We start from the raw sequence: 24960 nt of genomic DNA on the forward strand, positions 1-24960 counted from the left end.
GACACACTCTTATCGTTTATGGTGTTTAAATAATGACATTCTATCACGATAACTCATTAAATTAATTGATTTATTTAGAAGTTTTCTTGGAGCCAAGGGAATCTACTCCATTAGACATCAGACAGAAGAGGGATGGTAATCTGAAACTGTTGCAGGGACATCTTTGCGTGTAATACTGTATGTGTGCATACGCTTTGTAGATGTTAATGTAAAAAACAAACTATCACAATCAATGGCAACTCATAGTACTAGCAAAACTCAAATTATGATGATAATTACCACACAAATATATGATACTGTACATGTATTACACGTATGTGGCATATACAGTAGATAAAGTATAGTACCTTTTTCCCTAGCTGAGAGGTAGACATGTAAGTGTGCTGTGATGTCTCTCAGTAGTTTGTTGAGGACAAGTTTAGGAATATCCACCTGTGTACAGTACAAGATAGAGATTAGCAGTACAGAAGAAACTATGGCAAAAATTTGGTGAACAACCACAATTTGCCCTTCCCTGGCTATAACACTAGTCCAGATGTTTGAATACACAGAAATACTGCATACTTCAAAGGCTTACATACAGACTGCAACTGAAAATGTGTTTGATTTAAACCAGTACAAAGTAAATATGAATCTTAAGTCAGGTCATACGGCAACAATATCCACAATGATGAAATGTGATGTCATAATTGACAAAATGGCTACATTAGTGTGGGGGCTTTAGAGTCTTTGGCACGTAGTATTGAAAATGAATATTGTTTGTACTTTTTACAGTTGGAAATACTACTGTATAAGAGATAATATATGATGATGCAAAAGGACATATAAAAATTCATGCCATTTGTGTTGTATTACATTGTATATGCCTCACCTTCGCCCTTTTTCGAATTAAACACTATCATAGTGAAACACTACCTCACCCTATACCTTCCTGTACGTAGTCCCCACACTAGCATGACCAATTTGCTTTGTGACGTAACCATATCAATAAAAAATATCATTGCAGATATTGCCAATTGAACATTTGCTGATGCAGATTTAAAAAAAAAAAAGTAATTAATACCTTTTCAGCTCGTCTGAACACTTTAGCTGCAGTGTAACGTATTCCCAATCGTAGCACATCAACAAATGATTCATTACTCCAATACTCTCTGAGTAAAACACAAAGCCACATAAGTATTCTACCTCCAAGCAATCATTTACATACAAACAGTGTACATACAGTAGCTTGATACAATGTATGCAGTGTTTCAATATGTAGAGTGCACCCGCTAGCTATAACTCCATTGATTCTTAGTACTACTATTCCATGAAGTCTTTCCTCCTGTCCTGGCTAGCTATACTAGTTATTGCCTCTTTGTTGGTCATGCATAGCATATAATTAAGAGTTTCTTTGCTTTGTACTTGGACAAGTAGCTTTCTCTACTATACGTACATGTAGTTGCTCAAAAAGTATGTAAGTGCTCCCTCATCATACCCTAGATACACACCATGTCTATACAATCTAAGGAGCCAGACAGAGAATTTCCTCTACATTTAACCTACTGTATAGCATACTGTACTTTAAAACACTGCTTGTACATCACAAGTATTGCCGCAATAACAGCTTGTATAGCATGAGCCAGAATCTTGATATAGAAATTATGAATCAGCAGTGTTGGAACAGTTACTTTTTATAAGTAACATATTACTTGCAACAGAACTATTTAGTTACAGTTGCATATTACCCAAAAAATAAAGTAACTATAATAATATTACATATTATATTATTTTGTGTCCACAGCCTTAAGCTGTCACGTGTGAAACTACCACCTTATCACATGACATGATTGCGTTGCTGGGCAATGTACAAATCTTGGTTATAAGTAAGAAGCTGGTGAATAAGCTTCATTCAGTAGGCTTCATTACTTCGTTGTGGCTAGGCGTTACACAGTGGATTACTAACGAGACTAGTAACTTTGTTACTCGTAGTAATAATATTAGACTCGTTACAGTAACTATATTACTTAGGTAATGCGTTACATTAGTAAGTAAAGTAACTTGACTTATATTACCTGTTTTTATAGTGTATTTTGTTATATTACTTAGTTACCACAAAAGTAATAATATTATGTAACGCGTTACTCCCAACACTGTGTATCAGTAGTGGAATAGTGATTGTACAGTGTACAATACAATTACAAATCACCATACCACCATACTATACCAAAAAAAATTACTGTATTTCTCAGGGGCCATATCCTAAATACTCCACGTGCCACTGTTGTGCAACTGTCTTGTATCTGCCACTAGTATAGCGCTCCTATTTCTGCTTAGTTGCATACATATGTATCACACATGTATGTACATTTTGAACTAACCTGTACCACACATAGACGTATTTTTGCAGTACCTCTTCTATAAACTGTCAGTGTGGAGAATTTTACATGTAAGCAAAGTTTATGGATGTACTATGTAGTACACGTATCTTACCTCAAGTAATGCCTTATTAACAGCTACTGGGACTCTAATGGTCTCCCAAGGCTACAAAAAAAGAAATCATAATATTCTGCTTCATATACCTAAATTAAAATAAAACAGCTACAGCATATACAGTAGCTTGCATTATTGTTAAATCATGCTTCTTGTGTGACTTGATTACAATTGCATGTTTGAAGTTACAAAAGCACAAACACATACACAAACACCACTCAAGCGACCGCTAATACATTTTCACTAGCCTGTATAGCTCATACAGTATGTACAGTAGGAAAGCCCCATAGCATATTCTGAGACAATTCACATCTTTCTACAAGTATAGAAACATAGAACTTTCTATAAAGTACCAAGCCTACAACTACTACTATGTGGATACGGACAGAAACACAAACATGCACAGATAGTTTCCCAAAACAAATTCACAACTGGAGGAAATGCGAGAAATTAAAAGCTGTACCTGAAATTCTTCCAGTTTTGGTAGCTTCCTGAACATAAGTAAACAATGTGTAATCCATTGAAGCCATGGTTCTGAGTTTACCTGTGTCTGATGCAGTTAGTTTGCCCACAAACTACACAAACATCTTCGGTGGCATTAGCTTCAGAATCCTACACAAAATCAACATCAATCATATACATACATATGGCAACAAACATGTGTTTGCACCACTGTGTCTCTGAATATAATCTGGTGCCTGGATGCATAAGTTATGTATGCAATAAAACCACAAGTCATAGGCGGGAATCAAACCAGAACTTACTGTATACGGTGAACCGCTATTTAACGGGCACTTTGGACCAAGTGATTTTGACAGAATTATGCTGTTATAAGAAGGTTGTCATTTTAGAAGAAAAGGTCTATAGGGACCTCAGAAACTGTCCTTTATAAAGAAACTAAATGTACAGTGTGCTTTACAGGGAGGGTCTTTTAAGAGAGGTTCCATTGTACGTAAAGGAAGAAGGAACCAACACATGGAGAATGAATAATTTCCATACAGCACTGTGCATGGAAAATACAGCAATGTTGATCATGTGCGTAACATTTAAATCGCCAGAAGTAGCCAAAACGATGCTACAGTGTATCTGTTTGTTTTATGACTAAACTTCTACTATATATACTTACTATATCAATTGTCTGATGGCTGAAAACTGACACAGGTCGAGTCTACAAAATGAATGCTCAAACAAAGATGACCAGAAAGCACTTAAACCAGTTAAAGTACTGCCGTGCTCATGCAATATAGGAAAAATTAGCACTCTGGTGTGGTATTTTTCCCATATTGCACTCGCGGCGGTGCTTTAACTAGTATTAGTGGTCTGGCCATGTGAAACTAATTGGAGAGATGGTGTTAAGGGTAATTTATTGATAGTTTGTGGTGACCACAAATCAAACAATCAATGAAAGTTGCAGCCCAATTAGCAGCTTTGTCTTATGTTATGTGCACAACCTCATAGTAGTAGCCCAAAGCATTACTTTTAATACAAGTGTAGAGTATTCTGTGTATAGATTACTACAATCAGGTATCAGTCATGCAACTATTGGTAATACACAAGCCTAAAACGTGGGAATCAGTACAACCCTAATACATGCTTCTACAAATATGAACACAAATACAGTATGTTTGATTAATTCATTATCAAAGGATAAATACTAGTCATATCTCTTACAGACAAAACTGAACACAAAACACACCTTGATAGAGACACATGTATACCTGCCAACAGAATTAATACCTTTGCAAGTGACTGAACAGGTAGATGTATCAGCAAATTAGGCACCTGTTCATTGTTCCTATAACATGATAAACTGGATTATACATCAAGTGTACTGTATAGCGGAAAATTTTCAAAAGGCTAAATTTCCAAAAAAAATCAAAAATAACAATGCGTTTTTGAAAATGTTTGCCATCAAAATAATTATTTTTCATATAATTTAGCTATCAGAAATAGCTAGTTAACTACAGTGACAATAATATTACATCTTAGAAGTGATAAATATAAACAAAGTTCAAGTGGCATGTTTTCTACTTTATCAGTTAGGTCTTAGTGTTAGCTAGGCATTGCATGGGCCACTGGAAGGTGAACACAATTCATGAGCGAAACCACAAAAGCTTAAGATAATCATTTATCCTAGCTTGGGTGAAATGATACTGTATGTAGCAAATACACCTGCACATAGAAGAGCTAAAAATACACCAAATATTTATGGCTCAATCCACAGGCCACTTGGATTAAGGGCCAACAACAAGGCTCAAGCTACAAAGGAGGAAGAGGTAGCTAGACACATGTACAGCCAGGTGGGCATTTATCAATATCCATGCTGAACAGTCAAAACAGTAAATTCTAATCAACGCCGCCATTGTTAGCTTCATCCAATTAAACTTTGTGTAGTTTAACTTTCATCAATCAAGCACTTTTCTTTTCTCGAAAATTTCTCGCTATATAGTAGTTCGTAAATTACTCTATTACAACATACACATTCAGTAGAAAGGTTATGTTTTGCTATTATTTAGTGTCGTCACGGAAAGATTCATGCCATTAGTTCTCATAAAGAAACACTGTATGACTACAAGTTGCTGTCATCACAATTGATATCCTGCTAGGGACTTGTGAGAAGGCTACTTACATGTAAAGTAAATGCAAGGAAGTCAAGTTAATCATGTCAAAACCCTACTGAATGTATAGACCCTTTGCAGGTGAGCTGCTGCCACAGCAACATCCACCATCTTGGAGTACAACCCATTGTGCAATGCTGATAGTGTAGGAAAGAGCGTAAGTTTAACCCGGTCAACCTTTGCCGTAGAATGCAGAAGAAGCAGCTCTACCTGTATTTCCTGGATATTGTTTTACTCTTATAGAAGGTAACTCTATCAGGGTTGTACTCTAAGATGGTGGATGTTGCTATGGCAGCAGTTCACCTGCAAAGGGTCTAGAGCAGTATCACCACAAATCCCCATGCTTTTCCACACAACAACACATTAATTGGTGTAAAATTATTACTAAAGATGGAGGACAACATACCACAAAAACATATAAGCAGCTCCGATTCCAGCAGCAACTAGCCAGGCACCTGTCAGTAATCTACTCCAACTGTAAAACACCACACTGAAATACTACATCAGTTCAGATAACAACTTACCATTGGTATTCAAAAGAAACTAGCACTAGTATTACCATGGAAAAATATAATATCTGCCTCAAAGAGGCAAGTACCACTCTGTTTCTACAAACTATATTCTTATCTTGTGCGGGCATGATGATATCTGTCTCTACAAGTCTCGTTTATCGGATTGAGAGTAAGCGATTAAATATTTAATATCAAAGCGCTTATTTGGAATTTAATTATTTCATGTAGGCGTCTGAGGGTTGAAGGTACGCGGACCCCAGCAGCGAGCAGCGGTCATTTAGTGTTGCATTTGGACTACTGACTTAACAGGTTAGAACCTTGCTATAAATTGTATTGTATAGATCTAGCAATAGCCAATAACAATTTAGCGAGCAATCGACGCTAATAATTAGGTGTGCAGTTCGAGGTGCAGTCTGTGTACTCCCTCCCCCGAACGCATTTATGTTCGAACTGTACCAGGCACTCGTATAACTGAATTGGGTTAGCTAATTGGTACACAATGGGCTGTAATTTTTTTTTACAATTCAATTAATGACAAGATAAAATAGGACATAATAAACAAAAAACAAGTTATCTTAAATATGGGCCTCAGCGACTTGCACAGTAATCGGTGCCTCAGCAATGGGACAGCGCAAACTGGACCTGGCACCACGAATGCACATAATTGCAGACCTCAACAAAGAGAAGCTTAATTTACATCTCAGCCATCCCATCACTATTCCATAAGAAAGACTGTGCTTTGCACTCAAAAGGTTGGCCAATCTCTTATAAAACTGAGTAGCAACTCACCCATTCCACCAGTAGTAGTAAAAATTAAGGGAGTAAATGAGGTATTCTCTACTTCATGAACCCGTTGTTGGTATTCACGTCTCTTTTCCTTGTCATTATGTCGGTATGCAGAGTGTAGGGGTTGATTTTAGGGTGCACTAGGGCTGTAATGGTAGTGTACAATCGTACAATTAAGTATGTAAACAATGTTTGGCACTCTCTATAGTTACGAGGGAAACCCTCTTGTATGCCGCATTGTGAGACTGTAGACTGCTGGAGCCAGCACAAGTATAGTCTAAATATTTCGAGGGGCAATATTTTCGAGTCTGAGCTGGTTGAGCAATTTTCGCGGATTTGCAATTGAGGTCCATACTGTGTAGAATAACAATGCAACAGCATGCAGTGGATTGCAAAATGCTCATCAAGATGGCTGTTAGGTACATGTAATTCTTTTGTTTGTGATACACATGAAAAATAAACAAATGGGAGTAAACCTGAAATCAGTCAGCTTGCATTGATTATCATGTGAGCAGGGTTTTTGATAAGTATTTTACTTTGAGCCAAACTGGCCCAACCCCGACATCTACTGCTCCACCAGTAGGATACCACTGGGCCAATTAGTTCATTTTAAAGTGTATTAGCCACAAAACTGAATTGGTGCTGAGAAAAATGGAACAGAAGCCATGGAGATTTGGGTCATTTTGTGTTCACACTGGGCCAAAGGAGTGCCATATTGCCTTATCAAATACCCTGCATGTGAGTCTCATTGTACCACTGACACTAACAAAAACTTCTGAGTCTATGAAAATTGCTCTGAAAATTTAGCTTCAATGAGTGAAACAACACTTTTTGAAGCTAAAGTGAAGAAGAGTACTGTTATACTTATGAAACTAGTTATGTATGTCAGCATTGAAACCGGGTCACTACTGCTGACCCGGATGACTCACTGACCTGGATGTGACCCGGATTAATTAAAGCTGAGGCATGCGATAAGAGCTATGTTTCAGGTAGTCTCGAGCGACGTTTTGAGCGTTTGATTCGTGTTGAGTAAATGAGTAGGTATGTGATAACTAAGCCGATAAGTTTATACTTTAAAATTAGTCAGTAGGTTTGGTTCCACTTAGCTACTGTGAGTTTACAGATAGCAATTGGGTGTGGCTTCGTGCATACCTAGTATTACAATTTCCCCATATATTAAAGTGGGTGTGGTTCACAAAAGTACTTATCCTGCTGCAAGACTAGACTATATACAACTCGTACAATAATCGATTAATGGGTGTGGCCCACGTAAGCTTGCAGACAGCAACGGACACAGTTTCGTGCTACAGACTGCACTTACTAATAAATGGGCGTGGCTGAGCGTATGTTTGTAACATGATAATTGGGTGTGGCTCACGAAAGAGCTACGCGACTAGCGTTTATAAGTTTCCACGTCGTCAAATGAACAATTTCGTTTCTCACGTGATCCAATCTGGGTCAGACCCGGATAATTTGTAAACTGGGTCGGACCCGGACGACCCAGAGAAAATGTGACCTGGATGACCTGACCCGGTTTCAACGCTGATGTATGTATATGAAAATGTCATATACAGGTGTAAAGCCATTAATAGGTTCATAAAATATTTGAGTATAATCAGTATACTGTGTATGTTCATCGCATGCATTGTGCCTAAATATGGTTAGCTAAGGGGGGTCGACTGTTGATGGTTATGTGTTGATTTTACTTGTAGCCCACACACAAAGAAGATGTACATTATTTTATTGTTGGGAGTTGTATATACTGTGCAATGTGCTGGACTGGATGCATGCAGCTGTGCAGTAAAAATCAATTCATCAACACGATTTATGCAGAAGCTTGAACAAGTTAATGACATACCATTGCAAAATAATTGCTATGTTCTAGAACTTCAGGAAGATATAGAATTGACCCTCAATGCAACTATAAACATATCTAACAGTATGGCACTATATGGAAATGGAGCAACAGTCAAGTGCAACTTTTTATCAAATACATTTAACTACTCTGCATTGATTAACGTGAGAAATGTTTCATATTTTGAAATCAATAACATAACCTTTGTTGAGTGTCCATCATCATTTCGTTTTCATGATGTTACTACTGTAATGATACGTGAAAGTCACTTCAGGTATGTTTATTTGGTATCTGTAGCATTATTTTTTGTTTTGTGTTTCTATCCAATGCCAAGAATATTATGTTCATAACAGTGCAGAAAGGGTGTGACTTTGAAAGAAGTGCTTGTGTGAATATTCGACAAGAAATATCTACATAGCTGCAGTAATGCTAGAGTCAAAATATGATTCCAAGAAACTGCATTGTACAGCATGAGAGTACTATATAGTAGGAGGTTGCCCAAAAATATCCTTTCCTTCACGACACTTTTGCAGTATTGGTTAGACATGGCCAAGCCCATAAGCGACCCAACTCTTCCAGCAAGTTTGTTTATTCAACTGAATTTTCTATTGACTGACTGACTGACTGACTGACCACCTGACCGACTGACCACCTGACCGACTGACCACCTGACTGACTGACCACCTGACTAACTAATTGATGTCTTCAGCCAAGCTATAGTTAAAGCTATGTTACTGTTCAGTGTCGCTTCCGAGACATGACTTTATGCCAACCACAGCAGTTACAATGCTTGCATCATAGATGTAATTACCTTTGTCTTCCTTTGTGTCCTGTTTCTTTCTCCACTATTGTGTACGTGTTCATTCACGGTACCTGTCATGGCTTCAGTGCTATAGTGTGACTGGATTGATTGCAGAGGTACTTCTCATACAGTTCTTTGTTTGAAACACTGTATAACGGATGGAACATAGCCGAAACTAAAGTGGAATGGCCACTTTGTGTTTCAGTACACTGGATATAGCATGAAAAAAAGTGATAGTGTATGGGAGTGCCCTTGAAGCCAAGATACTACAACAAAGTATTTTTTTGTGGCTGAACTACACCAGAGAAATACGTGTCACTTGTGGTTATAGACTGATAGTTTGTATAAGACTCACTTTATAGAACAAATGTAATATGTACAGGTGTAGTATTATTACTGGTTACAGCCCTCAGAGTAACGTAACTCGTTGCCTTTTTCTGTGAGTGATTATGTTATCATAGCATGTTACATCGCATAGAAGCAGGTAGAAGTAATGAGTAATATGTAACGAGTTACTTTGTAGAGTGACGGCCCCAGTTGGGCCAGAATTACCAGTATCAAATAAATCGATAGTGGCACATATTCACTAGTACTCAGATTTAATTAGGGGTACAGGCCATTCATCTGATCCAGGAGATATATTATTTTGCAGGGTCAATAGGTTATTGAGAACAATTGTAGAAGGAATGGAATCAGTAGAAGATGGGGAACTAATTGAATTAACTGGTTAAGTCATTAAATAGATAATCTTGCTTGTAATTTCCAGTCTCACTGAAGTCCATTGTCAAGTATCATACTGATACCTATTGTCCCCTTACCAAATTTGGTTTTAAGATCACAGTTGCCACAGGTATTGGACTATCTTACTCATCACTTGGATGATGGCTACTTTATCAATGTTGGATTTTTAGAGAGCATTTGATACCATCCCACATTAGTGTTTATTGTAAAAGTAAGTACCATATTTACTCGATTTGTTGCAGTTGTGGTACTATTCGAAGGGTTTTATACTTGTTTCTGAAAATAACTTTAATTGTATCATACACTTGAATAGTACCGCACCGTACTTTTGTAAATACTTATTACTAGTGCTCCTTTGTAGTATTCATCCCCATTGAAGGCATTGTCCTGGTAAACTAAAACAGCTATCACATAATTGAAATTCCAGATATTAGTTAGGAAACTGACTGTGTAACACGAGGTGGTTGTGCTCAATGAATTAAAGGTCTTGTATAGAACAAGTAGGTAGTAACGTGTTGTGATTGTTTATTAAACTATAGTGTTATAGAATAGCTTTTAGTGATAGGAAGTAGTAGTGCACCCTTGAGTAATACCACATTGCAGCACTATTTGAAGGGTTTTATCCTCATTTTTGGATGAATAAATAACAGTACCCCTGCAGCACAATTCAAGTAAATATGGTGTTCATGGTGACCTCTTAAAATGGATTTAAAGTCAGAAACAAGTTGTAGTGAATGGGCATACACTTGTACATAGCTAAGTCTCGTTCCACCCCTATAATTAGTGACATCCCTCAAGCTAAGTTCTGTGTTGGGTCTCTTACTATTTACAATGTTTTTGAATTGATATTCCATCAATTGTGTTGATATCCCACAGTTACATTTGCTGATGAAACTAAGATTTTTGTGTCATCAGATACAGTATGAGGAAGATTCTACAGAATGACTTGAATGCAATTCACAGATGGTCATAACACGTGGCAGTTGCATCATACATACGTAATATTTCCAGTTGTATATAAGCACCTTTATTTTGGTTTGGCTCCCCTATTGATTCATCGAATGTAATTTTGACAACCATCCATTACTGTGTGTAGCTATATTGTGTTCCTTTAGAAAGACATGTTTTAACCACAAACTTTCTATGAGAAGTTTGGACATTTACCTTTTGATGGCATACCATACTTGACTGGATTACAGTACCACGTTAAGCATTAGTAATTTATATCTGCATATTTGTGTGAGTGTATAATGATCACATCTTTTCTATTATTGTAGGGATTTTACCCAAGATCCTGTGTACTTGTTTAATTGCCCATCATTGTCGGTGATCAACTCTACATTTAGCAATAATAATTCCACTGCTCGTTACCTTTCTCGTTCATTTGAAGCAAATGCAGCTGCTCTCTCATATGGCTGGAACAATGTTTTACTAAACACACCATCAAGCATTAATGTGTATGTTTACAACTGCCAGTTCATTGTCAACACTGCCAGAGGTATAGTTAGAGATTTTGACCCTACAACAGATGCTCTTGAAACACGAACATTTGCCGGAAGAGGTGGTGGGATGGCTGTAGTGTTGAATGTTACAAGCAATGTTACAGTAGTGGTAGAAGAGACAATGTTCATAGAAAATCATGCCAATGGATTTGGAGGAGGATTTTATCTGCTAATAGATGGTATCAGTCTTAACCAGCATTTTATCCTTAAAAATAATGTGTATAAAGGTAATACTGCTACTTTTGGTGGCGCAGCTATCAATGTTGGTTACTTGAGCATTATTCCTGATGTTACCATTAATCAGGTCATTATAAAAGATTCCAAGTTTATTAGTAACAATGCTGGGTTTGTTGGTGCAATTGGACTTGCTTTGACCTACATATATGGAGTGACTAACTTCATTCAAATAATAAACTGTAGCTTTTATTCCAATGTGGCTGGTCAGTATGGAGCTGCAATTGGTTTATTTCATCTTGACTTCCTCAGTGCAAAGACTGAAGTCCAACCAGTAGAAATTACTGATTGGTATGTATGCAGTTTATTTTGTGTAAATCGCATTGCTATAATAATACTAGTTGTATTAAATAGTAAGATGCTACATGTGTATGTAATGGTTATACCACAACTGCAACTGATATATACACCCTTAGCCCTCGGGCTTGCGGCCTTGTGCTTTCAGGTATTATATATCAGCAACCCATTATATACTCTTGATATCAACAAATCCCAGCAAATATAATATATGCAGTCATGGGTCGTGGTATATATAAGTGGTATACATCACCAAGCCCTTATGGGCCTCTGATATCACTCTAGGCACACTCACTTGATAGATAAAAGAACTAATGAGCACTCACCCTGTTTGTTTCATACATCAGTATCTCATGATCAATAGTGGTTTTAATAGCATGAGCTAATAGCCCTCAGAACGTTATTCATACCTGTACATCATTCCTCTGCACACAACACCAGAGAAATTGCAGTTGTGTGTGTGGTGTAGTTTTTAGTTTTAGTACCATTTTGTATAACATTAAGCCCATTAACATTGCTATTGGGACAGCAAATAAGTTTATACAGTTTGCTCAGTACTTAGGACTATAAGTTACTCACCTAGTTCCTCTTTGTGTTGTTCCGTGGTCTCTCAATCGCGACATATGCATCCACGCATTGCCCAAACAATTATTGTACTGATTATTTGTCTTAGGAAATAGTTTAGTAACTATCAACTACACCTGTAGTCGAAACTTAGCAACTACGCCGAGCCTAGCCTAATCTGTAAACCCAAACCCACAATTTAACACTCCATGTCACCCAATATAAGTAGTCAATGTGTATCATATCTTTGAACTGGTGGGGCTTCAAAGCCATGAGCAAACTGCATTCCCATGATGGGAATATCTTGATATTTCGCAGGCAATATGTGACTGAGCGGTGCTTTTTAATGCCCACATTAAAGTGGCATATACTCTGGTAAGTATGTACCTGTGCACATAATTATTGATATACAGTGGCGTAGGGCATCAAGTCACTTTGCCCTACCATCAGCTACCTGTAGAGTAATTAAGGAGGTGGGCTGAATCACAGATGAACAATCACTTAATTATAACATACAAGAATAGCTAACACAACTTACTGTGTGTCCACTTTGCCAATGCTTTCTTTCTGGTTGGCCAGCAGTAACTGGGTTTCCCCCTGGAGTTTTACTGTAAGTTATTTGATTGTGGTATTAATGGCTAATGAAAAGTAATAAATAGAAACAAGATCACATGATTAAAATGCAATCAGCGTCGTGACAAAGCACTAAAGACAGAAATTTTCTATACAGATAGGGGCAGTGTGTCTTTGTGTTTGTGGTGAAGTGTGGACTGTGTGAATGAAAACTTTGATGAAAGCTCAAATTGATGCTATGAAATGTGGGGACCTGTTCAAGCTGTGTGTATGGATACTGGGGCTTAGACTGTGTTTATAGTCAGCATTTATTTCTTTTTCCTGTTTGTAGAACTAGTTTAAAATCATCATGTGATTCGGGTAGTCTACTATAAGTGCTCTGTGCTTTCATTCAAATTCCCTGCTAGTCTGGTATTAAGACACCACTGTATGTATGTAGTAAGAAGACAATAGCTAGCTAGCGGTTGCGATATTAAAGGTTATTATCTTAGTGTAGGTAGAGTATATACGTGATGCACAAAAAATGTCTATTGATGCCCATATGAAGATGGGCATGTGTATGTGTGTTGCACGGAGTTGAATGGCTTGCCCGGGCATGGCAAATAGTCTAGCCACTGTTGATATATGTATGTAACTTTCATGATTATAATTATTATGTTATATAGTGAATTTGTGGAAAACATTTGTGGAAGTGGAGGCATTCTTGGAGTGGCTTATTTTCCGATTTCCTTAAATGGAAATATTTCATTTGTCAACAGTGCAGGACCAGCTCTACGAGTTAGTGATTACAGTGGAACCTGTTAATCAGGACACTTGAAAATGAGGACACCTGTGTATTCAGAATACTTGTTAATTGTCCTAAAGTATCCCTGCAGATATACACTGATTCCCAAAATCAGGACACCTTGATTAATCAGGACACTTTTGGTCAATCCCAAGACATCCTTAATACACAGGTTTCACTGTATAACACACCATTCAATTGTATTCTTGTACCTTTCCACAACAGGTAGTTTCTTCAGTGGTTCATGTAAAAGGTGCACGTTTGACATTCTTGGGTAATAATGCTGAAGGATTTGCTGGTGGAGCAATGTATTTGACTGCATATACACAAGTCATTCTGTCTCAGGGGAGTACCTTTGACTTCATCAACAACACTGGCAGGTCTGTTCTGTTTGTACAAAAGACAGAACGGTGCATGTATAGGTGTATTTTGCTTTTGTAGTTCCCAATATACCCTTGTATTTTAATTGAAATTAAAGTGTAGTTTTTTTCCCATGTACGTATATACTTCTGCTTTGTCAGAATTATTTTAGCTCATAAATATGTTTGTATGTATGTTTGTCTGCTCAATATTTTTTCAGTATTGGAGCATCGGTGGTAGTTGAAACTCAAGCAGTGCCACAACTATTCTTAAGGACGGCATTTAATCAGCTGTGTTTTCTTCAGTATGAGCAATCAACTGAGCAGACATTCAAGCTTCCTCCAGAAGAATGGAAAGAAGTAAATTATGCGGATTTGTGGTTACTGACATTCACCTGTACCTGTGATATTAATGTAACACAAGATTTGCACTTAGAGAATCTTTATCCATTTACTTTAGTCTTTATGTAGTACAAATGGCCTTATGCTTGCATTTCGCTGCCATCTCACATGTATATCAACATTATTTGAGCTAGCTCTAGTGTACTTTTTATCAGTTGTAAAGCCTCCATAGTTGCTAAGCATGAGTAGCTGATGGCATAAATGTGAGAATCCAACGAAAATGATTACATTTTAGGTCATCTTAAACTTTGCCGGCAACACTGCCATTGTTGGGTCAGCCATGTACATTGATAGATTGGATTTATGCTCATGGAATTCCAAACTACATCCATTTTTTTCACTTGATGACACTCTTAGATGGTCATTTGTACACTATAACAGCAGGTACGTATGTTGTGTATACATGTCAGAAATAGTATGTATTTTACATACAGGCTTTCAAACCAGAATACTGGGCACAGAAATGCCAGTGATGATAGGTTCAATTTACAAACACCAGTAACTACCTTTGTATTAAACAAACAAGAGGTAAGAAAATGTAATTTATTGTCGTTAACATAAAAGGTTGGTTCAGACATCACTAGAACACGTATACGCCTAGTATCCTGACAAACCAGTTAGATGGGTTTATTATATAGCTCACACCTGGCTTGAAAAATTCCACGAGGCCTTTATCAAAGTGCCAAAGAAAGATTGTCGCTGCTATAGACAGTTTGTGCTGCAAAATTACCTACCACAAAGGTGGCTAAACAAAGTAGGGTTTAAAAATCTGTTTGTATGTGTATGCTTTACATATGTATAATTACGGGCACAAGAACTGTACTCAAACTTGTTCAGGTGACTGAGGAGAAGAGTTCAAGCGCAATGTGTTGCTTACTAAGGCATAAATAAATTATGTGGTATCTACTCACACAACACTATGTAGATGGCTTAACTATAAGGATATCATATCGCATGAGTGTCATACTTGACGGTGCATAGGCTCCAAATTACCATAAACATTACTACATTGCTACATAACTGTTTTACCATCATAATAATGTATATGGTATGTAAGATTAAAGCATATATATGTGTGTGTGTTAATGGTGGAGAATAACTATCCTCCCAGGGCTATTTTTTTTTGTGCACGCTTTTGTTGTTTTATAAAATTAAAGGGAATTGGTTCCATAGATAGTATAGGGCACTATCTTGCTTTCTACTATCTATGGAACCAATTCTCACAATTCTAGTAGTCCAAAGTTAGGGATAGGGTTTGGGTTCAGCTTTACCTCTTTAGTATAAGCTAGATCATTGTTTTATATTGTCTTGCATTTACAATAGTCAAAAATTCAGTGTGCTGGCAGCTAGCAGCGGTAGCACAGTGGGTAGGACTCTGATGACTTGTGAAAAGTAGTGAGATCGAGCTCAGAATATGGAAATTTTTGTTTAAATAATAGTTAGACATCAAGAACTAGGGTTCTATGGGATTTAGAAAACTTGAAGGCCTGGGCTGTAGCGCCCAAATGCAGCGAGGGTGCCACTAAGGGCCTGAGGGTCTTCTAAATCCTGTGAACCCATTGGTTCTTGACATCTAACTTATTTAGACTACAACTTATTATTGTTGACAATTGCTTGTAAATGAGAAATGTATTGTCAATTACTAGAAACAAGTCATCCACACCTAATTCAGCGTGGCTGTTGCTATCCATTTAAACGCCCATGCATTGCCAATGTTGCAGGTGTGTGCTGTGTTTCATCATATCAAAACTTGTGTCAGATATTCCAGATACTACTGCAATCACGGTTGCGTTATATCAATATTAAACAATGGGGAGAACTCAAACAGGAATGCAGAAGGACAAAGTACAACAATTCCTTTTAATAACTCTGTCTTGTACGGCTGGAATAATGTTTAGAGATCTTTGTAGTATACAAAAACTCACTCTCCTTCATCACAACAGTCCATTTAGAGGGTGTAAAATGACAAAAAATGCTGCTTGGTTGGTCCTTTATCCATTAAAAATGTATCATGTGGCCTGGACTTGGTGACGTGGTCATTACATAATCTGCTGCACCCAAGAATTCAATGGATAAAGTCCATTTGTACAATTAGAATCTTGTTTAGAGGTCTTTTTAACTCATAAAAATCCAGTCTTCTTTCCCACAATGGTGGGTTTAAAGGTTGTAAACCGACAACAAAGGACGCGCATTGAGCGACTGTGTGACGTGACGTGACGTGACATGCTCGATACATAATCCTCTGCACCAAAGAATCCAATCACCTAAGTCCATTAGCATGGTGGGAATGAATACTGTTTTTGGCACTTTGGAATGATATTGGTTTTATGGCAGTTGTAGTCAGTTTAGTGACTGTGCTAATGGCTCAAACTCTCACTCAATCTTACAACATTAACAAGTGAGTAAATCCTATAAGTGTGATGATATAGTGTTGCCTAATGTGGTTTTGGTTGTGGTTGTCATTAATTACCCTGCCTCTGTGGTTGGTTGAAGTTTAAGCTCCCAGCTGGAATGAATGCCTACAGTCATTCAAGATGTACTTATACATCATGCACACGCATTTACTTATGGCTTCTACTTAAGGAGCATGTCAACACCAGGGAAGAATGGCGTACCACGTATAGATTTGACTGAAGACCCTGCAGCAAAAGTCACTCCAGAAATTTAAAATCAAACCAACTTCTTTTGGAAAGAGTGATCACTAAAGCATTAACAGATAACAAAATACAACTTCAAATCACGGACACTATCAGAGCTGCATTCAGAACAAAACTTTGGAGAATGTGTCAGCTATTCACAAGGTTAGGAACAAACAATCAAAGCACACAGATACAAAAGTGGATTCAATCAGATTGGTGTTTAACTGTAAATGAAAGCGAAGTTGCTCATCAAGTTCTGTGCAGAAAACGAGAATCAGAACAATTGGATACAGAAACACGAAAATGAAAATGCCTTGAACAAAGAGTTGCTGATCTGGAGAGCAAAGTACTGGAACAACAGAAAGTGATTGGAGAACAGAGATCTTAGCTGAAAAAGCCAATCGAGGACTGTACAAGGCAACATCAGGACACGAGAAGAAAGAAGATGGTTGGACAAGTTACAGACTGTTTACGTGCTGAGGATATGATCCCTGTTCCTTAGAAGTAAGAAATCAACCCAGACATTCTGAAACATACAGTATGACCTCAGTAGTCAAAAGCTATCAAGAACAAAAACCGTGTTTACATCTGATTACAACAAAGTGCGATCTTCTTTATACATTGAAGACAAGTTCATGGTACCATTTGAAGCATACCATGAGCTGAGCATTCTATCCGATTTACCTAGTTCTAGCCAGGTAAGAACACTAGCAGCATCTCTAAATTCTCAGTTTAAGATTAAAAAACTTCCCAAACAACATCACTGGGGTCCAGCAGAGTATAAAAGAAGAATCGAACACCGCATAAAATACCTCGTGCAACAGAACACCCAAGCAGGAAAGCCAACTCCATCAACTATTAGGATAAAATTAACCGGAGATAGGACTCAAATTGGAAGAGGTGGTCAATATTGATTTTACACTGATTGATGAAGGGGAAAAGGCTAACTCTGTACTGGGAAATTACAGTGTTGCAAATTCTAAAGGTTGAGAAGAAGTACGAAGAGTTGGTTGCAGGGTTACAAGACATCATCAATGATGCAAAAAACTGTGTTGCAATCCAAGTAGATGATAAGCAGTACAACATAGAGTTTTACCTTGGAGGTTCTTGGCAATTGTCTGTGGAATCGAGGCTGCAAATGCAGAATATGCTTGTATGTGGTGCAAATGTCCTATAGACAAGTGAGATGATATGACCATGGAATGGTCACTTACAGATGTCAGGAAAGGAGCCCACACAATTGAGGAAATTACAGAAAAGTCCACCTTGGGGAAACAGAACAAAGAGAGCTATAACTGTTGTCACATACCACTATTTCCATTCATTCTCATTCAATGGGTAATAATAGATACGTTACATCTGTTTCACTGCATATCTGACAATCTGACTGACTTGCTAATTATGAGATCTCAGGATACAAGATGACTTAGCAAGAAAAGGAAAAACAAAAGTAAGACAAATTTAGAAGTCTATGAACAACATCTCAATGAGACATGCAAGATTCACTTCAAATGGATAGTGACACTAAGGAACTAAAATATCGTGACTTGACTGGTCCAGAGAAAATCTGACTATTCAAAAATACAAATCTGTGCAAACTATTTCCAACAACAAAGAAATTCAGAAATTATGGAGCGATTTTTTTACCATCATCAATGATATAAATAAAGAAAACAATGAATATGATGAAATAAGTACTAAGATAAAAGCCTGGGTAAATAATTTCACATCAATTTATCAAGCAAAAGATGCAACATCATACATACATTCATTTGCCATGCATGTCGCAGAGTTTATGAAGTTGTATGGCAGCATTACCACTTTCAACCAGCAAGGTTTGGAAAAATTAAACGACATCTCACCACCAAACAATTCCAGAGATCAACAAACCACCACAACATTCAGGCTTTACAACAGATACTACAGAAAAGAAATAGAATTGAACTATTGGAAGATCAGGGATTTCAAAGAGTTAAAATGAACAAAAGCATAGCATGTGTAAACAGCGTGGACATAACAAAAAACATGTATACAAGTATCATGAACCACGATAGTGGGTTCATAATAGGGATCGCCCATGTTTTTTTGCAAAAACTCAAATAGAACACATGCCTAAAAACCATCTTGGAAAGCATCCTCCAACTCAAAACCACCCTCTGGTGGTTATTTGCAATGAGTATTGGTCCACTAGTAAGTATCAAGTGAAAAGGAAACAATATGTGTATTTGGGACAAAACTGAAATTAGCTGTTTTGTTCATCTTCATAATTATTATTTTCATATTATTTTGTTTCACTCATGTACAGCAAAAGTTATTCTCACTTTTTTGCACTGAAAACTATAAAGCCATGCTTACTGAGTCCTTCCGCGTGTCCATGACCTATTAATAAGCCCGTATTCCACAGATCGCCAACCACCCTATACCTCGAAAATTTTCTAAATTCTCTTCGCCATTACACTATTGGAAGCAGCTCCGTATATTAAAGAAGCCGTACAACAATAAAATTACAGGATTCCATTGTGTGAGCTCCTTTGGGCACTTTGTTGTAGCGTTAGTTAAGGCTAACAGCTGTAACAGCACTTCTTACACTTAGAAGATAGCTCATAGCGTCTCTGCATGGTGAGTATAATAGTCTACTTCTTCCTGTAAGCGCACGATTGCGATTTGCTATGAGCAACCATACAACCGCTCTCTCAGAGAAGAGACATAATGAAGTGATAGTGCTGATATCAGAGATTATTCATTGGTATGAATATAGTTTCTATAAACCATATTTCCTTTTCACGCAAAGCCAAAGATTGTGTGGAGTCAGTATTAGTCCTGTTAAAATTAAACTATTTGTGAGAGCCATAATTGTCTAACCACATTGTGTAAACAACATGGCTTCATGCTGCTGATAACCCATGGTTTACAATACTACACAGTATCTGACTTTGTTGCTGTGAATAATGTGTGTACATGCAGAATAGCTACTGTATAGTCCACAGACTAACTGTATATGGTGTAATATGTCACATATTGTTTATGGAAAGCCATACATGTCCAGTGCTCAATATAACGTCTCTTACATGATCTGTCAAAATGACAGGCCAACATGCAACATGGTCAGTCATTAGTACATAATGGTATGTATTTTACCTTCACATTGGCTTTTAAATGCTTATTTTGATAGGTCATAATGTCAGACCATTTTAATTTGGTTGGTCATTGTGAGTTTTGGGTCGGAAAATGACAAGTGACAGGCTGTTATTTTGAGCTCTGCATATCCATAGCATAGATTTCACTGGTATACCCAGTGGATACAATACTCTGCACAAACTACACTCTCCCTGAATTAATAGAAAAAACCTCCATAATAAGGACAAAAATTTTGGTCCCAACAAGTCTGGTTAATACATTTTGCAAATACAGCAAAAAGTGGCCAATAATTATGGGTCCCAAAATGTCCGTAATAGAGAAGTTCCACTGTATATTACTCTTCTGACATTATAACTACTAATTCTACTGTGCACCATAAGTATTCTCAATATAACAATTGTAGTCCATGCATCCCTGGAAAATCTGCATATGATTCTTTACGTGTATGGTCTTGGCTGAAATGACAAATGCACAACACTGAATGTTTAACTTATAATTATATCCTTGTCAAAGTTCCATGTCTTGTGACAAGTAGCTACATAGCTCAGTATCATACCATCTGGTAAGTATCTATGAACGCTGCATGAGGATGCTACAATGGCCAAGTGTCCTGACACATGTGTAGCAAGACAACAGCTGCTCAATATTAGAAATGTGTATAATGTACATAATATTATATGTGACCGGATTTGCGAAAAGGTACCTTTTCCACACATTTGACATACCAGCAAACAAAATGATGTAACACTTGACTTGTCATACTGATTAACTTGCTCGTAGTATCACAATGTAGCCAGATACTGTAGCTACATTCATTGAAAATTTCAAGCAAATATTTGCCACGATTAAAAAGTTATGAAGCTTTAAAGTTCAAAAAATGGGTCAAATTTTGTGTGTGAAAAAGGTACCTTTTCGCAAATCCGGTCACATATAGTCTTGTCCACAGCCAAGAGCAGTCAGGTAAAAACTGTAATAATGCAGTCAAGTGTGTCTGATAACAACAAAGCTTACACTGAACTTGACAGCCAGTAATTGTAAATTGCTCTACGTATCTACAACAATATTATTATCATTATCAATAAAACAAATCCAGTACTGGATTAACAAAAAGTACACAAACTAGATGAATAAAAAATTGAAAATTTTAAAAGTGGAATAGGGATCGTTGAAAAAAGCCATAAAACAAGAAGGGATTGTTGGTATGGTAACGTAAACCACAAATCCCTATTTTGACTCATTTCAAAATGACAGAGCATGTAGCTAAAATTTATGACAAAATAGGGATTTGTGGTTTACATTACCATCCCAGCGATCCCTTCTTGTTTCATGGCTTTTTTCAGCGATCCCTATTCCACTTTTAAAATTTTCAATTTTTTACTTATCTAGTAATATATATATATATATATATTTTTTTTTTCAACTTCTGTTTACTTGAACAGGCACAAATCTTCATCCTATATAAATTTTGTAGCATGTCACAATGGCAAACTATGTGTACACCTGACAAAGGCAAGGTACACAACACTAACAATACAATACATGTAATGAGCCAGTGACAATACATTAAAGGGCGTCTCAATAGTATACTGATAATTCAGGAAAGTGGAATCAAGTGTTCAGTACCTCACTGCTCAGGGCAATTTGTACAGAATTACATATCCATTGCATGTATACTCTTTAATCTGTGATGATATTAGTTTAATACTGGTTAGCTTCTAGTCACCACTTCCAGTTCCAGGACGCTTGGTTTATCTCTAGATTCCATTTTGATCCCAGTCCCAAATGGTTCTACAGGAGTAACTACTCCCTTGTAATTCAAACGAAACTAGGAGGGAAGGACCAACTTGGCTACTGATATATCATCGTTGACGATCACGTACAACTGCATCCCATATGTCACAATCCAGCGATAAACTATGTTCACTTCATTCTGTAAGTACCCATGAAGCTATCAAAACCTCGGTTGAGCTTCAATCCATTTAATGCACCCATTTGTTCTAAATAAAGCATATAGCAACTGCGTGCTTCACTTGTGAGTTTCGAGAACATGGAGATGCACTACTACTACTACGGCTACTATCGTCAAGTTATTGGCTCAAGTGATGAAGGACAATCACTGTACTAAAGGAGGACGATGATTCAGCAGGATTAGATGCACTGTCCTCTTTGTTTTTCTGGCTTCTGGCGGTGAACATTCGGCTTTGACAGGTATGGCCACTCCAAAAGTGAAACTGCATGTGTATTACATAATGTGTAACAGTTTAGATTTCTGACCATTGGGTCGATTTAGTGAGTCAGAAAAATCCATCTTTATTTATTTAGAAGTAATTTAGTGAATTCAACTTTGATAGACTGTAACTCTTCAATCACTGTAAATATTTTTGTTGAAGATACACCAGAATATGGTGATTTATCTGTAGTAGTTATAGTTTTGTTATAGCTGATCTGGTTTTTACAAGAGCTCAGGCTGATTGTGAAGCAGTGTAGTGTGTACCTGATTTAAGTCTGATTTGCTTCTCTAGCATGTTTTCTAACAAGGTTTATTGTACTAATAGGTGGTATTTGGTGGCTTGTGTCAGAAATTCACGAAGTTACCCTATATACATTTTTTTGCACTGCCAGATGTTTTGTGCCGTATATCTGTAATAGGCACATCAAAACTGCTCATAATTTTGTATTCCCAGGCTACCATAAAATTAATGTATGTTACTTGTACCCAAATTTAATTGAAATCGGTTTTGTAGATCTTAAGCTATGAACCTGAATGCAATATTTTCACCGAGTTATCTTCATTTACCTTATGAATCTGAGCTAACATGCAGACATGTCTTTTCTCCTTGATTTGCTGCCTTCATTACTACAGTGAAACTTATTTACTCTGGTCACTCATCATACTTGTATGTCTATACTGGACAATGAAATTATCATCAAACATGTTGTTCGTGAACAAACTAATAATCTAGGTACCTGTTCAACACAGCCACCTGTCTATTAAGGCTAAGAGATCTTGGTCAGTAGGTAGACTGGTTCCACTGTACAAGCGTGACGAAGAAAGGCATATGCGTAAGCTGGTTGTTGTATATTAAAAATTACACACACGTGTACTACTGTATAATGTACACCCCTCACCTGGTGCCACTCTGCCAAGAACATAATTATGATGACTCAGACAGCAATGGTGAGCATGCAGGAACTACACCCACTCTGAAGCAACTCGACTACTTTCTTAACCTTCAAACTTATTTTGGTGGTGATGTATTTACTAAGGGAGCATTTGTACATAGCAAGATAGAACAAGAGCTTTACTCCAGAAATCTAGCTACCCTGGAGTAACTGAAGTATCTAGCTTTCAGACCTATTACATAATGAAGTGGTCTTATTAGTAAGGTCATGAAGTACTGTAAGTTTGGTACTTGGCTATTATGGTGCAGTATTACAAAGTAGTCTTTGTAAAATAGGGAGCCACTATAATGAGATGATCTTAGTGATGAGGTTATCAAAACTTTAATTGTGACCGGATTTCACATAACAAGGCTTCCACACACACAAAATCAAACTTACGATTTTACCAGAAATGGATTGCTGGTCTAATACACTATCATATTTCACACTGTACTTCCTTCAGCACTGACAAGTCTGGTTTCTGTAGCAGCTTTCTTCCGACCCTGTCAAAGCCACGAGTGTGAGATTGGCACCATTAAATGGCCATGGCTCTGTGATAATGGTGTGTAGTGAGCTGGGACTTCACAGAGAGCTCGCCAATAGTGTTCTCAGTCAATTTGGAGTAATCTGAGTGCCATGGAGGGCCATGGAGAGCCCAAACTTGGCCTCTGGATTCCAATCATCTTCTTACTTCATTTTATACCCGTATATTAAGACCACCGTCCACCCCCACCCTATTAGTACCGCCTGTGATATTATTACCCGCTCGAAAAAAGCTGCTCAAAACAGGGCAAATTTTGGGTATCAGAAATGTATACACCCACTCAGTGATAGCTAGTGAACAGATGAACAATTGGTGCAAATTTTGTTTGCACAGCTGTAGGCACTGGGAAGTTATTACACAATGATTCCTTAAAATCGCCATATCTCCTAACAAAGCTTTGTGCGTCGAAGCCTTGTTTTGTCAAATTCAGTCACAATTTATGTGTGGGACCTAGGGTCACTATTGCAATGTGGTATTTTCAAAGAGGAGTTCTTTGTAACAAGGCTGTTTGCTAAGCAAGGTTTTTCTCTAGCCTGCAAGATTGACCATTTCTATTCATTTCTTTGTTTCGTTTTCCATTTGCTCAAGTTTTAGTTGTATATTGTGGATTGTTGCCATGGTATTCGTATTATATTTATTTTCTGTTTTCAGAAATTGCAGATGTTAAGTGTATTAATTGTGTACGAATAATTTAACACCATTATGACAACATGTACATGTAGCTAATAGTATGATTTGCACAATGTTAGTACAGATTAACTAAAAATGCTCTCATCTTTACCAAATGAAGACGCGTTCCCATATCCAGGGACGAATGAGAATTTCAAGCTATATCCTGTTGTGTGGTGTGATTTCATCGGATGATTGTGCAAGTGGAGAATACTCTATGATGGCTCTTCGTTTTGATAAATAGTACTCAATTGTGTCAAGTATGATGAAGGCATAATCACTAGTGTTCCACCGATAATCGGTTTGG

At 37.3% G+C, this 24960-nt stretch overlaps 2 protein-coding genes across 7 annotated transcripts in view; one reads left to right on the plus strand and one right to left on the minus strand.

Annotated features, from left to right (window-relative positions):
• Window positions 1–5796, minus strand: part of LOC136250719 (sorting nexin-14-like) — an 80724-nt gene extending 74928 nt beyond the window's left edge. For all 4 annotated transcript variants that reach the window (XR_010698679.1, XR_010698680.1, XM_066042947.1 and 1 more), the window contains exons 1-9: window positions 5615–5796; window positions 5497–5565; window positions 4210–4267; window positions 3017–3084; window positions 2936–2963; window positions 2473–2523; window positions 2361–2404; window positions 1064–1151; window positions 348–432 (exon numbers count right to left, since the gene is read on the minus strand). Coding sequence is in view for 2 of the 4 variants with exons in the window: in XM_066042947.1 (XP_065899019.1) it covers window positions 348–432; window positions 1064–1151; window positions 2361–2404; window positions 2473–2523; window positions 2936–2963; window positions 3017–3084; window positions 4210–4267; window positions 5497–5565; window positions 5615–5730 (607 nt within the window). In the remaining 2 variants the exon portion in view is untranslated. The remainder of the gene's footprint in view (window positions 1–347; window positions 433–1063; window positions 1152–2360; window positions 2405–2472; window positions 2524–2935; window positions 2964–3016; window positions 3085–4209; window positions 4268–5496; window positions 5566–5614) is intronic.
• A 33-nt stretch (window positions 5797–5829) lies between these two features.
• LOC136250722 (uncharacterized) overlaps window positions 5830–24960 on the plus strand; it is a 73293-nt gene continuing 54162 nt past the window's right edge. For all 3 annotated transcript variants that reach the window (XM_066042950.1, XM_066042951.1, XM_066042952.1), the window contains exons 1-8: window positions 5830–5911; window positions 8101–8517; window positions 11064–11813; window positions 13622–13733; window positions 13966–14120; window positions 14321–14459; window positions 14737–14885; window positions 14936–15029. In XM_066042950.1, the coding sequence (XP_065899022.1) occupies window positions 8117–8517; window positions 11064–11813; window positions 13622–13733; window positions 13966–14120; window positions 14321–14459; window positions 14737–14885; window positions 14936–15029 (1800 nt within the window). In that variant the 5' untranslated portion in view covers window positions 5830–5911; window positions 8101–8116. The remainder of the gene's footprint in view (window positions 5912–8100; window positions 8518–11063; window positions 11814–13621; window positions 13734–13965; window positions 14121–14320; window positions 14460–14736; window positions 14886–14935; window positions 15030–24960) is intronic.

This window comes from Dysidea avara, chromosome 3, assembly GCF_963678975.1.
Source record: "Dysidea avara chromosome 3, odDysAvar1.4, whole genome shotgun sequence".
NCBI lineage: Eukaryota > Metazoa > Porifera > Demospongiae > Dictyoceratida > Dysideidae > Dysidea > Dysidea avara.